This window comes from Physeter macrocephalus, chromosome 8 (genome assembly GCF_002837175.3).
Source record: "Physeter macrocephalus isolate SW-GA chromosome 8, ASM283717v5, whole genome shotgun sequence".
Taxonomy (NCBI): Eukaryota; Metazoa; Chordata; class Mammalia; order Artiodactyla; family Physeteridae; genus Physeter; species Physeter macrocephalus.
In genome coordinates, this window is record NC_041221.1 from 54,877,435 (window position 1) to 54,889,157 (window position 11,723).

An 11,723-nucleotide genomic window follows, 5' to 3' on the forward strand; every position below is an offset into this window, starting at 1 on the left:
TACATCAGCCCAAGGTGTCCTTAGGCATAACAGAAAGTGAGGCTCAGAGCAGTATCTCATTTCTAAACAAGACAACAGGATTGTAGAAGCTTTCCCTTGATTGGTGAAAAAGTGGCTTTTTAAAACAAGCCAAACAGATATCCATCCTTTAGGGAGACCCTGGCACGTGCCAGATGATTCTGCCAATTTTTCATGGACGGAAACACCGAGGAGGGAAGAACTGGTGAGTCTCTGCAAGTAGAAGAAGTCCCTCAAAAGGGGCTGTGTTTCCTAAACGGCGCTCCAAAGGGGCTGAACTACTTCCATCCGGGAGAAAAGACTCTGGCAGTCAGGGCACGGGAGGGTGTACGTCTGGAGGCATTTCAAGGCTTTTTCCATCTTGCCTGATGTGGCAACAAGGAAAGATTTGTTCGTTTTATTTATTTATTTTCCATTTTGAACGCTTTTGCTTTTCCCTTCTTCCCCCCTCCCAGCCACTCGGGTTTGGGTTTTCCATATGACTCATAATTCCTTCCGAAAGTGGAGTCGAATTCATAAAAGTGGTGGTGCGCGGGGGGGACGGGCTGGGAGCCCCAGGGAGTCTTCACTACCGACATTCCCAGCCCCCGGCGCGAGCGGCTGCCGGGCTGGGGAATCCAGCCTGCGCTCGGATGGCGGATACTATCAGAGCCCCGGCGGCCGGGACCCGGTGACTGCGCGGCGGGCGCGGCGGGCGCGGGAGGGTCTGCGGCGGGCGGCGCTGCAGCAGCCTCGGCACGGTCGCCGCGCCCCCGGGCGCGAGTGTGCGCGGGTGTGGAAGGCCGGCGTGCGGGCCGCGAGGGGTGTGCGCGCGTGAGGCGGAGCGGGGCTCGCCCCTCGCCGGCGCCCGCCGCCCCGCGGGCGATAGCTCTCCGGCCGTCTCCGGGACCCCCGGACCCCCACGGCCTTTGGTCCGGGCGGGGGAGGGAGAAAGTGAGACTCGGTGTCATCAGCATCCATTGTCAGGAGGGGAAGAAATTGGAATCCAGCAGCGGCGAGCAGCAGCTGGGCGGTCACATCTGGGAATGCAAAGCCGACCTCCCCCTCCACCTCCTCCTCCACCACCTCCTCCTCTCTCAGCCAGGATCACTTCCGAAACCACTTCGCCTTCAGCCCCTGCCTCGGCCAGAGGTTTCATTTTTAACTGAATATTTACGAAAGCTGGAAGCGTGCGAGGGGGTGGGGTGGGGTGGAAATAGCGGCTGCTTCTTTTCCAGGGATTTATTTAATGGGGATGTGTTCAAGGCAAGAGCGAATTCAGAAGGATATCGACGTCGTGATCCAGAAGTCCAGAGCTGAGAAGGACTGCCTGTTTGCAGGTGAGTTCTCGCCTTTCCAGAGCCTCGGACCCAGCGCCAGCTTCCTCTGCCTGCCCGTCACCCCCTTTCCCAGTTTTCTGGCCGCGACGTGTGTGGCTGGGGATAGGGGAGTGGGTTGCACGTCCCCATTCCCGTGTTCATTTGGCAACAGCTGCTGCAGCGGGAGCGGGAGCCAAAAGGGGGAGGGGGTGCCAGCCTCTCCCCTTCTCCCCTCCCCCCGTCTGGGGCGGCCACTACCTTTGGGGGCAGAACCCTGATGGCCCGAGCGGGGGTCTAGGCGGGGGAGCCTTGCATTGTATTTTTAGTCCCCGGTGAACGCCCGGAGCGTCCGAGCCCGCCTCCGGGGTTTCAGCAGCAGCGACCCAGGCGGCGGGTTGGACCCGCCGGGTTTGCGCAATGGGCAGAGCAGCGGCGGCGGCGGCCGGGAATGGAGCCCGCTGCGCTGCGCGGCGCTGGCCGGCTGCGCCCGGCACCGAGGCCCCCCGGGGGGCAGCGCTGGGCCGATCTCCCGCCCCTTCTGCTCTCTCTAGTACCTCCGACTGGCAATGCGATGCCCCGGAAAAAGAAGGGATTCCCGAGGTTCCGAGGCGCCCGCCGCCCCTGCTTGGGGGTCGCCTTTCGTCCATTTTGCTACCCCGGGAGAGGGACTGGATTTTGATTTCGCAGCCGCGACCTCGGCGGGGGCCGCTTCTCGCTGCCCCGACCGGGAAATTCCCGCCGTTGCCATGGCACCCGGCACTTGTTGCGGGGGGCGGCCTCCCGCGGCACCCGGCACGGGGTGCGCGGCATCCCCTCCCGCACCACTCGGAGAGCTGACCTCGGGGCTCTCCAGCCCTGGCCTCCCGCCCCGCCCCGCCCCGCCAGGCTTTCCTTCGGCTCCATCAAATAGGGGGCCCGAGCCATGACCAGGGTTAAAAATCCACTCCAGGGGTAGCTTTTAACAAGACTTTTCGTTTCAGATTTCAGATACTCAGACTCCACCTTTACTTTCACCTACGTTGGCGGCCCCAAAAGGTACTTATGTGTATAGAGTTGCTTCATTTCCTGTTCACAGGCTTGTGTTTCCTTTGTTCTTAGCGTGTTCCGTGTTCCGGTATTTTTTCTTCTTCTTCTTCTCTTGTTGTTGTCTTTTAGCCACGTCCCAAGCCTGAGGTCCCTCGATTTTAAATAGCAGAAGGGAAAGAAATATGTTTGATTCAAGTGTTTCTAAGATCACGCCACGGGCCATGAACAGAGCTCTCACACTCTTCGTGTTAAAGCTGTTCTACAGTAGTAGCTAGCTCCTGAGGCTTTAGGGGCTGACATAGGCGAGTGCAAAATCTGAATACTGGGCATAAGACATAACATGTCACGGAATAGTTTGATCACATGTGGTGATTCTTCTGGTGAGCTGGGGCTGCATGTTTCCATGTTTTCTGAAGGTTGACATAAACATGCAGTGTGCCAATTCTCCATGCTTTTTTTTTTTTTTAAGGAGTCCTATTTTGGTGTTCATAGTTGGAAAGAATTTGGGAGTTATATGTAGCTGGAGTGTATAACTTCTTTCTTGAAGAGGAAGAATGAGAGGTGCATATATTAATACTAAGCTGTTAGCAGTGTGAAAGAAGCCCAAATCCAATTTTGTGCTTAAAGAGTTAGAGATGAAATGAAAAGTAATCATTAAAATATGCTTTGCTGTCTTCACTTGTTGAGGTAGAATTTTCTCCCTGTTAGCCCTTTGGGGACACAGTGGTTTAAAAGAGCAGTGGCCACATATGAGTTTTAGCCTTGCTGTTCGGACTTGACCTTCACTACCATTTGATCATATTCCAAAATATGTCTTAGCTAATGGAAACATTTATGAACATATAAATTGCAAAAGTAGCTTTCTTCTGTAAAGACATTTTTTACAAGCTTGGAATTGTTATGAAGCTTAAAAATGCTTAGGATCTGTGTTGCAATGTACATCTCAAAAAAAGCTTTCATTGAAATAGTTATTCAGGTTTCCCATATGCACAGTATACCTAAGTGTCAGGATTGGTATATTGATTTGATTTACTGGTTGAAAATATAACATGTAATATGGACTTATTGGGGGAGAATAAAATTGCAGTATTTCTCAATTTCCTATAGTACCATCATTTTTGAATAAAAAGAATCAATTAGAAGAGATTCAACTAAATTAACGCTGCTCCTACGCTTGCTATCCAGAGAATGTTGGTGTATGACTAATAACCTCTAGAGTTGTTTTAATAGTTAAAATATGCCGTGTGGCCCACTGGAAACATTCCCCATGCAGTCAGGTTGATACCTGCTTGAGTTGCCTGTTTCACAATTGTGGTTCCTCTCCTGAGAGGTGCGGACTGGGAAAGCCCTGGGTAGGCTTTTTAACTAACTAGCTTTACTATTTCCAATAAGATAGCAGAGTTGTTTTGGCCTCAGTTTACTTATCTGTACGAGGAGGGGGTGAACCTTACACTTAATCTCTAAGATCTGTTAGATAGTGCACTAAGATTGTTTATCAGCAAATTACTGAACTAGTGTGAACACAGCAAGAGGTTGAAGGTATGAACGCCTCCAGAAGCAAGGCCTGGAGGTTGGGAAGAATAATTAACTAATTGAGATAACGTCAGTTTTCACTGTAGGAACAAACACCATGGCTGCTCGTAAAGTAAGAGAAGTTTCCTTTTCTATGTTATCCTACTAAGAGATAGTTTTTTCCTTTGGTTCCTGATTTAAATAATGGGGAGCTTGCATATCTAATGTGGAACAGCCTGCTTTTTAAAGATGTGTTTGCTTTGTCTTCCCAAAAGCTTGTTCTATAAACCAATATATAAAAGATTGTTTTGGTACAGTAATAATAGTACCCTTAATGATTATCCCTTTATGGGTTTGTAGCCAACGGCAGAAAATAAATTTTCCGAAAGAAAAAATATTGTTTTCATGAACTACATTATCTACATTAGAATCTGATATTTATTATGTATTTCTCATTGCTGTGTGTCAGGCAGGCATTTAAAAATTAAATAATCCTCCTCTGTTTTGATTTAATATGCTTATCAACTTGTAATATTCAATTAATAGTGTCATGTCGGGAAAACTAGACTTATTTCCCAATTAAAGGAAGGTGGGGATCTTATGGAGAGATAGCACATGTTTATCTTGAATTATATTGTACTCTCATTTCATCTAAACCATTGAAAACATTTATTTTCGAGAAATGATTTCAAGAATAATTTTCAATTCAAGTTATAGATAAAACAATCTATTTTGTCTCTGACACGCTCCAAGAACAATTACACTTTGATCTAGGACAAAAGTTGATCTTACATGTTACCCTTCAAAAAAAGAAATAATATTGAGAATTTTTTTTACATGTAAATTTTTTTGTGTTTCTGTGGATAAGAGGAAATGCCAAGAGGCCACAGTGTCAAGACTGGCTGCTGTCCTAGTAAATTGGCCTGTCATTCAGAGGTTGTGAGAGGGGCAGAGTTCCTTTTACCATTTGCTCTCCTGCCTGGGTGGACTTCAGGTGAGGATTGAAGGGGAGCAGACATTCACCTGGAAGACTGGGTTCACTTAGTTCTCCCTTATGGGAAGGTTCGTGGAATTATTATCCTCAGCTTTGGATTAGATTTGCAAACTGAGGCTCGGAGAGTTTAGAAAACATGCTCAGATTTACTCAGTTACTGATGAAGCTGCCATATGAACCCTGTTATGTCACACTTCTGAGACCTGTGCTCCTTCCTCTACACTAGTGTTCCCAACCTCTTTGAGACCTCTTTGAGACACTTGAACATCAAAAAAATTATGCAGATGTTTACTTGAGAGTTGTAGTGTTAGTGTCCTTTGATTGAGAAATAATGAGAAAAGTGTTGAATGTCAAGAATTGATAATACCATCTACATATGCTTGAAAACTTGTGTTATACATAGGGCAAGATTGACTCATTGTAGCAATGGTCCTTATAGTGCTTCTGACTCCTGGACTTCTTGGAAAAACTCCACAGTCATCAGTGGTCCAGGGCCGGCTGTAGGCTCCTACCGAATGCTGCCCCCAATTTCAGGGGTGTGCTAAGAACTATAAAACTGGAAGCCTCAACTGTATACAATTTGTAAGTTTATGCAAAAGTCATTCCTTCCTTGTACTTTGTCATGCTGTGATCTCCTGCCTCTTTCTTCTTTTTTGGTTGGCAGTAAACTCCTTTAAGACCACTAAGGTTTGGGGTTATGGTCCTTCATCTCACTTGCAGTCAGTTGTGCAGTTAGTGGTAGAAGAAACAGAAGGGATAAAGTGGGTGGTGACAGCTACTGAGAGGCTGGGGAAGCAGGCTGAGTGTCTGGGGCCAGAGGTTAACAAAGACAAAGAGAGAGCAGGGAGAGAGCCCCTCGTGAGCCTGGCCATGGACCCTTGTGGGATTCCCTGATTGTGAGCTTTTCGCAAGAAAAGTATTGTGAAGATATAAATGAAATTTTAGGTGTTGATTGTTAAAAAAAAAAAAAAAAAAGGAAAAAAAGATAAGCCAAAAAGAAGAAAATTTAACAAACATGATTTCTCCATCTTCTATTAACATATTAGAATTTATTCTTTCAGAATTTTTATGTCTATATGCATATAAAATGTATGCCTCCAAAGACTGTATTATACTCTTGAGACCTCAAGAGTTTTTCACCTAAGAATATGACATTAATGTCTTTCCTTTAGAAAGAATATGAAAATAAAGAAATGTTTATTGAATTAGGAGTTTTCTAGTCAAGGAGTGTGCATGATAAGAAATCTAAAATTTGTATTAGAAATTATTAATAAATTAGAAATTTAATATTTAGTGGAATGTTCAGAGTTGCTTGTAAATGTACAACCTGTATTGTATGAATAGACACTTTTTCATGTGGTCATGGGTAGATTGACATCTTTGAAGTGCACTCTTCTCTTTTAGGAGTTTCTGTCCACATAACTGTTTTAGAGCATTCTGTGTGACACTAACGGTAGTACTCCACAATCTCTCAAATCACGTGCTACCTCCTCCTTCTCCTGGGCCTTTGCACACCCATCCACATCCTACCCTCCCACCTCTCCCACCTCTCAACCCTAGTCAGCTTTCCTTGTCGAGATCTTTGCTAACCCAAATTCCCCTCTGAGAAGCCTTTCCTGGCATCCTCTACCCTGTTTGAGTTTGTTAGGTGTTTCTAAAATCATGTCACACTGTATTGTTAGCTCCTGTTTACTTGATCATCTGTCTGGCCATAAGCCTCTCTGAGGCAGGGTCTGTCTTATTCATTGCAATTTGCCCAGCCCCTCGTGCACTGCCTAGTACTATATATTTTCTCAGTAAGTAGGTGTTGAATGAATCACTAAATGAATGCTAAAAGGTCTTCTGGCAAGTGAAAAACAATTTCCTAACCCAAATGACCAGGTATAGAGATACTCAAATAGTTCAAAAAGCCCCCAATCTGGTGACATCACTTGGAATGGAATTTCTTATGAATCCAGAAGTTGCTTACGCAAGTTATAAGCCCCGTTCTCTGCCCTGTTCAAATGCTTTCAGGAGACAGATAATGCAATTGCTTAGGATAATAGAGAGTTATAAGGACTGTGGTACACTGGAGAGTTTGGTTTCTAAAAGTATTTAATTCAGTTCAAAAAGTCAACACCACTCTGGTGATCATCACATCTTCTGGGCACCCTAACCCACCTGGACTCCCAGTGTATAATTCCTTACTCATGGAATGCTATGGAAAGAGACAATCTACTTGATTGCCAAAGTGCATTTGTTTTCTTTTACTTTTCTTAGAAAGGAGGCATGTACGTGCGTGCAGGAGTTGGGGAACTGGGAGGGTGGAGAAGTAATTCTATCATCTCCAAAAGATTCATCAGTTTTCATTATGAAAGAAGTACATGCTCATTCTAAAATCTTGAAATATGTAATTATTTTGAAACCATCAAGTGCCCCTGAAGGTGTCAGAATGAAAAGAATGATCTTTTTTTTTTTTTAATAATTAGGATGCTCCTGTTAGAAATGGGGACTTGTTTTCCGTAATTTTTGGTTATGCCAATTATTATCCAAAATGATGATTTCTCTTTTTTTAAAGTGTGTGCCCTGGAGCCCTGGGAACCTACCTTAGAAGTTTGGGGTGACCAGTGGAAGGGAGTGTGAAGGAGGCTGAACGTGTGAGAGCCAGGCTTTCACATCCCTTTGTAAATCACAGCTGCTCTAGCTCTTTTCTGTTCCGCATAACATTTTCTTTGAAAAACGTTTCATTGGTAAATGAGTTTTAAAATCATTGACCTAAAATATCCACCAATTTAATACAAGTTTAACGTTATTGAAGCTTATATATTAAAAACATATTTAAACTCCATTTATTTCATGGATTAAAATAATACTACTAATCATATTTATGGGCATAGCCTCTGCTATGCTTTTTGCCTACCTTACATCCTGTATTTGCAACAAAGAAGACCAGTAGGTATTTTGTCAGCTGTTTTACATTTTATAGCTAAAGAAAGTGAGGCTTGGGTAATTTAAATAACAGAGTTAGTAAGAAGCAGAGTAGGGATATATTGCAGAGTAAGTCAATGTTTTTGTGAGGTTTTAAGGGGCATTGATTTGAACTGGCAAGACTAGAATAGTAGGGAATGTTTGAGCCTGGGAAGGGATTGCTCTTGCTAGTGGAATGTCTGCCAGGGGCAGTACTGAAAATCTGCTGCTTGTCAGGGGAAGTGCCGGAGCCCAGTGCTAAGCATTAATAGTAGGAAACTTTACGTACATTGGCTGTGGAATCCTTATGCAGATATCCGGCCGACCCATTTAAATTCCCCATCATTTCTTTCTGCAGCATTGGGGGAAAAAAATGAATAAAAGTGAAATTTCATCAGCCTTAAAGATATTTTGTAATTCTCTGCACACGCTGGCTTTTGGATGGATTTTGTGCTATAGTAGATAAGTATTGTTTTCAGACAGCTGCCACTGACTTTGTCTGGAATTTTAATCGTTATTGATATGTAATCTTTCTTTTTTTCATTCTCTAAATTTCTGAAATCCTATCTTCCATGTACCCCCAGGAAAGACTAATCAGAAATATGTTTTTATTAATAAGCCTTGTCATTCCCATTTTATTGTGTCATACTTGAGGTTTTCTGTTCAGTCATCTCACTTAAATGCTGGGTACTTCAGCCCAATACGTGAAACAACCCATCGTTTCCTCCTTAAAAGAAGCTTCTCTTCCCAGCCCTTCCCTGGGCAGTATCACATCAGTTGAGCCTGGCGTGGGGAACCACAGTCTCAGATTTCATGTATCCCACCGTCCTCTTTGCCTCCTAAGCGCCACCAGCTCTTCCTTTGCAATCATGGTTGGCACCTTCATCCCTCCCCATGTTTACACTTGGTCTGGGCCCTGATCACCTTGACTTAGGTCAATCACTTTAACCAAGTGCTTTAAAATACTTCTTTAACAGCTACTCACCAATCCAGTTCATTTATACTTGAATTCTTTAAGCATGAATTTAATCATAGCATTTACATGCTCCGAAGCTTTCAAATGCAACCAAAGTTTATTCCGTATCAAATTTAATCCCCCTTCTTGGCTTTCAAGAGCCAGCTTCCCCATCCATTCATATGTTTCTCAGCCTTCTAAACACTGACTCACTACTATTTGTTTATTGACCTCATCTCTCCACTCAACAGCAGTTTGTATTAACTTAGTGCATTAAGCAAATACAGCAGCAGCTGTTCAAGGTTTATCGATTGTAACGTGTCGCCTAATATTCTTGGTTTGGCTATCAAGATCATGTTTTTTATTATCACGAAGACTGGTTCATTTAATCTTTCTTTGACCCCCAAGTAGCATCTCCGTGAAAATGCATAATGTATTCACCTACAAGAAGAGGATAGAGTGAGGCCCTGAGTGGAACAAGGTGAGACTGAGAAGACAAAATGAAATCTGAGGAAGGTGGGATGAGACTATAAACAGATTAGTCCCAATCCACTACATAATAACAACAGCAGCAGGTCTCAAGTGTAGTTTATTTGCATATCGGTGATATCCTATTTGTGGCTGACACCTTCTTAGTATTAAATGGAGGATGCAAATTTTCCAGTGTTAAATTTAAAAGGGAGACATCCACTTAAGTCTTTTGTGCAGTCAGATCAATTTTCCTTATACCGAAATTAGCAACCAAGATGGTTTCTTTCTGAACATTTTGAAATGTAGGTTGGAAAGACCTTCCCAATGGCCTGAAAATGTTCTTAGGATTTGTCAACCAACTCTGAAGTGCTGTAGTTATTTGGATTTTCATCACTGTTTTCTTTAAAAAGCAAATACAGGTTGTTATTATCCAAGAATCGTTTGTAGAATATTTACTGTATTTGAAGTATAGAATTGAGCCAGAGACTAATAGAACTACTTTACGTTTGTTAGGCTTTCACATCTGTGCAGAAAAAAGTTCAGGCAAAATTGGAAAACAGCAAACCAAAAATACTATTAAGGATAGAGCTGTGTAAAAGAAACAATGATAAGTCAAATAAAATGTCACACACAAAATATCAATACTCTGTTTAAAGACTAGAACTATTTTAGCAGAGTGCCCAGAATATAGTATTTCCCAATATTTCTCTAAATGCTAGTAATATTTTTCCTATGTGATAGCATTTCCCAAACTGTTTAATTAGATGTTAGGTATGTGGCCAAATAATGTCTGGGAAATACTTAGTTAAATAATATTAAACAATTTTAATGGTTGTCGTTTTAGAGACTTTTATATGTTAGTGTGCATTATGCATACCCAAGAGGTGAATGAAGTATTCAGGGTTTTTCAGACTTAATTGATTACAGATCTGGAACATCTCGAGAGAGTCATTTTGTGGAAAACACTTTGGTAAACTCTGTCTTATTCATTAAAAATAGTTTTTGAGTAAACCACAGTATAATATAAATGGAAATTGCCGATTCACATTGAGCCCCGAAGAATTTATTTTCAGTAATTTTTACAGACCTTGCTTTATGACACTTAAAGGCACTTGGCATTTCATGCCACCAACATTTCTACATGAGGATCTATCTTTCTGGGTCTCTCACTCCCTCCTCAGTTGTATTGAAGTCACTTATGATGAGGGTTCTCAACTATTCTTCTTTATCAAAGCACTCAAGTTAGCAGGACCCTGTTTGGCACATGGTTAGAAGTCAGCTTCATAAGGAAATATTAGAGATCATGATTCTTTGTAGCAGAAGGATTCATTATGTCCTCATAAATTCTGCCGCTGTAACTGCAGTAGAGCTTCTTCGTGAGCCATCTTTGTTGGAGTATATACTTTGGAAGAAGTTGGTGGCGAGAGAAATCTAGAATTTATCTAAATGTTTCATTTCTTTGACAAATTACCTTTAAAAAATCAATGAGGTTATCGATTTTGTAAACTCATTTTCCTCCCAGTGACCACATGAGAAAATTACTTGAAGGAGTTTTACAGCATTTCTCAGAATGTTTTCAACATTAGTCAGGAAGCAAACTCCCTCTTTAGACAGGGTCAGTCGTTAAACTTTGGGTAGCCACACGTTTCTTTTGGTAACACATGAATAGAGGATGAATCATCTGCTTTACAGCGCACTCCTGGGGACACAGGGTCAGGTCTGTATTTAAAAGGATTCATGTTAACAGTTGATGTTTTGTCTATAGGAACATTTTTGTGATTCAGGGGAACCAGTGGAACCTCACCCGTACCGAGATCTGCTTAGTTCTAGGTTTCTCATTTGGAAGTCAGTGTGCAAAATCTTAACAGTGAGTTTGTGATTGTGGTAATACATTTGTCCATCTACATGTATTCGTGTCATTGATCTTCTTCAGAACAAAGTCTTTGATATTGGCATGCGGGAGACCTAAGCAGAAGGCTAAAATCTGCTTCGTGGATAAAAGCTGATGCAGTCATCCTTTCTCATTAAAATGCACCACAGCTAGATACGCAGCAGCCAAAAAAAAGGCCCTCCAGCTGAAAAGCAGTCATTGCTTTATTACTACTACAGAATTTGATATGATTTCTCTAGTGATTGGTCATATTCATTTTTAGCTAACTAAGAAAGAAGTTTGAATAATTCACTGCAAGCCACATTCTTTCTTGATTCTTTTTGGATCAGTCCATCCTTATGGGAAAACCAGCCTAGAATGGTGATTTCAGTGAATTTCGTTTAAGCAATTTCAATCAGAGTTGCATATTCTTGGCTGAATTTGACCCCCCATTGATGAAACTTTGGTCAAGAAAGATTTTAAACTTAATTTTTTGAAATCATACTAGTTTGATTTCATATGAGCTTTCTGTGTTGACTTCCTATGTCATTAATTTAAAATTTCCAGTATTCTCAATTCTTTTTTTTTTTTTTTAATAAATTTATTTATTTATTTTTGGCCACGTTGGGTCTT

The 11,723-nt window shown here is 42.4% G+C and overlaps 1 protein-coding gene across 2 annotated transcripts in view; it reads left to right on the top strand.

The window, feature by feature from the left end:
* The first annotated feature begins 1,050 nt into the window (after nt 1–1,050).
* PARP8 (poly(ADP-ribose) polymerase family member 8) overlaps nt 1,051–11,723 on the top strand; it is a 183,843-nt gene continuing 173,170 nt past the window's right edge. The window contains exons 1-3 of one of the 2 annotated variants that reach the window (XM_024118514.3): nt 1,051–1,149; nt 1,236–1,337; nt 2,297–2,351. In XM_024118514.3, coding sequence (XP_023974282.1) covers nt 1,247–1,337; nt 2,297–2,351 — 146 coding nt within the window. In that variant the 5' untranslated portion in view covers nt 1,051–1,149; nt 1,236–1,246. Of the gene's footprint in view, nt 1,150–1,235; nt 1,338–2,296; nt 2,352–11,723 lie in introns of those variants that run through there. The other variant, XM_055086549.1, reaches the window with a different exon arrangement.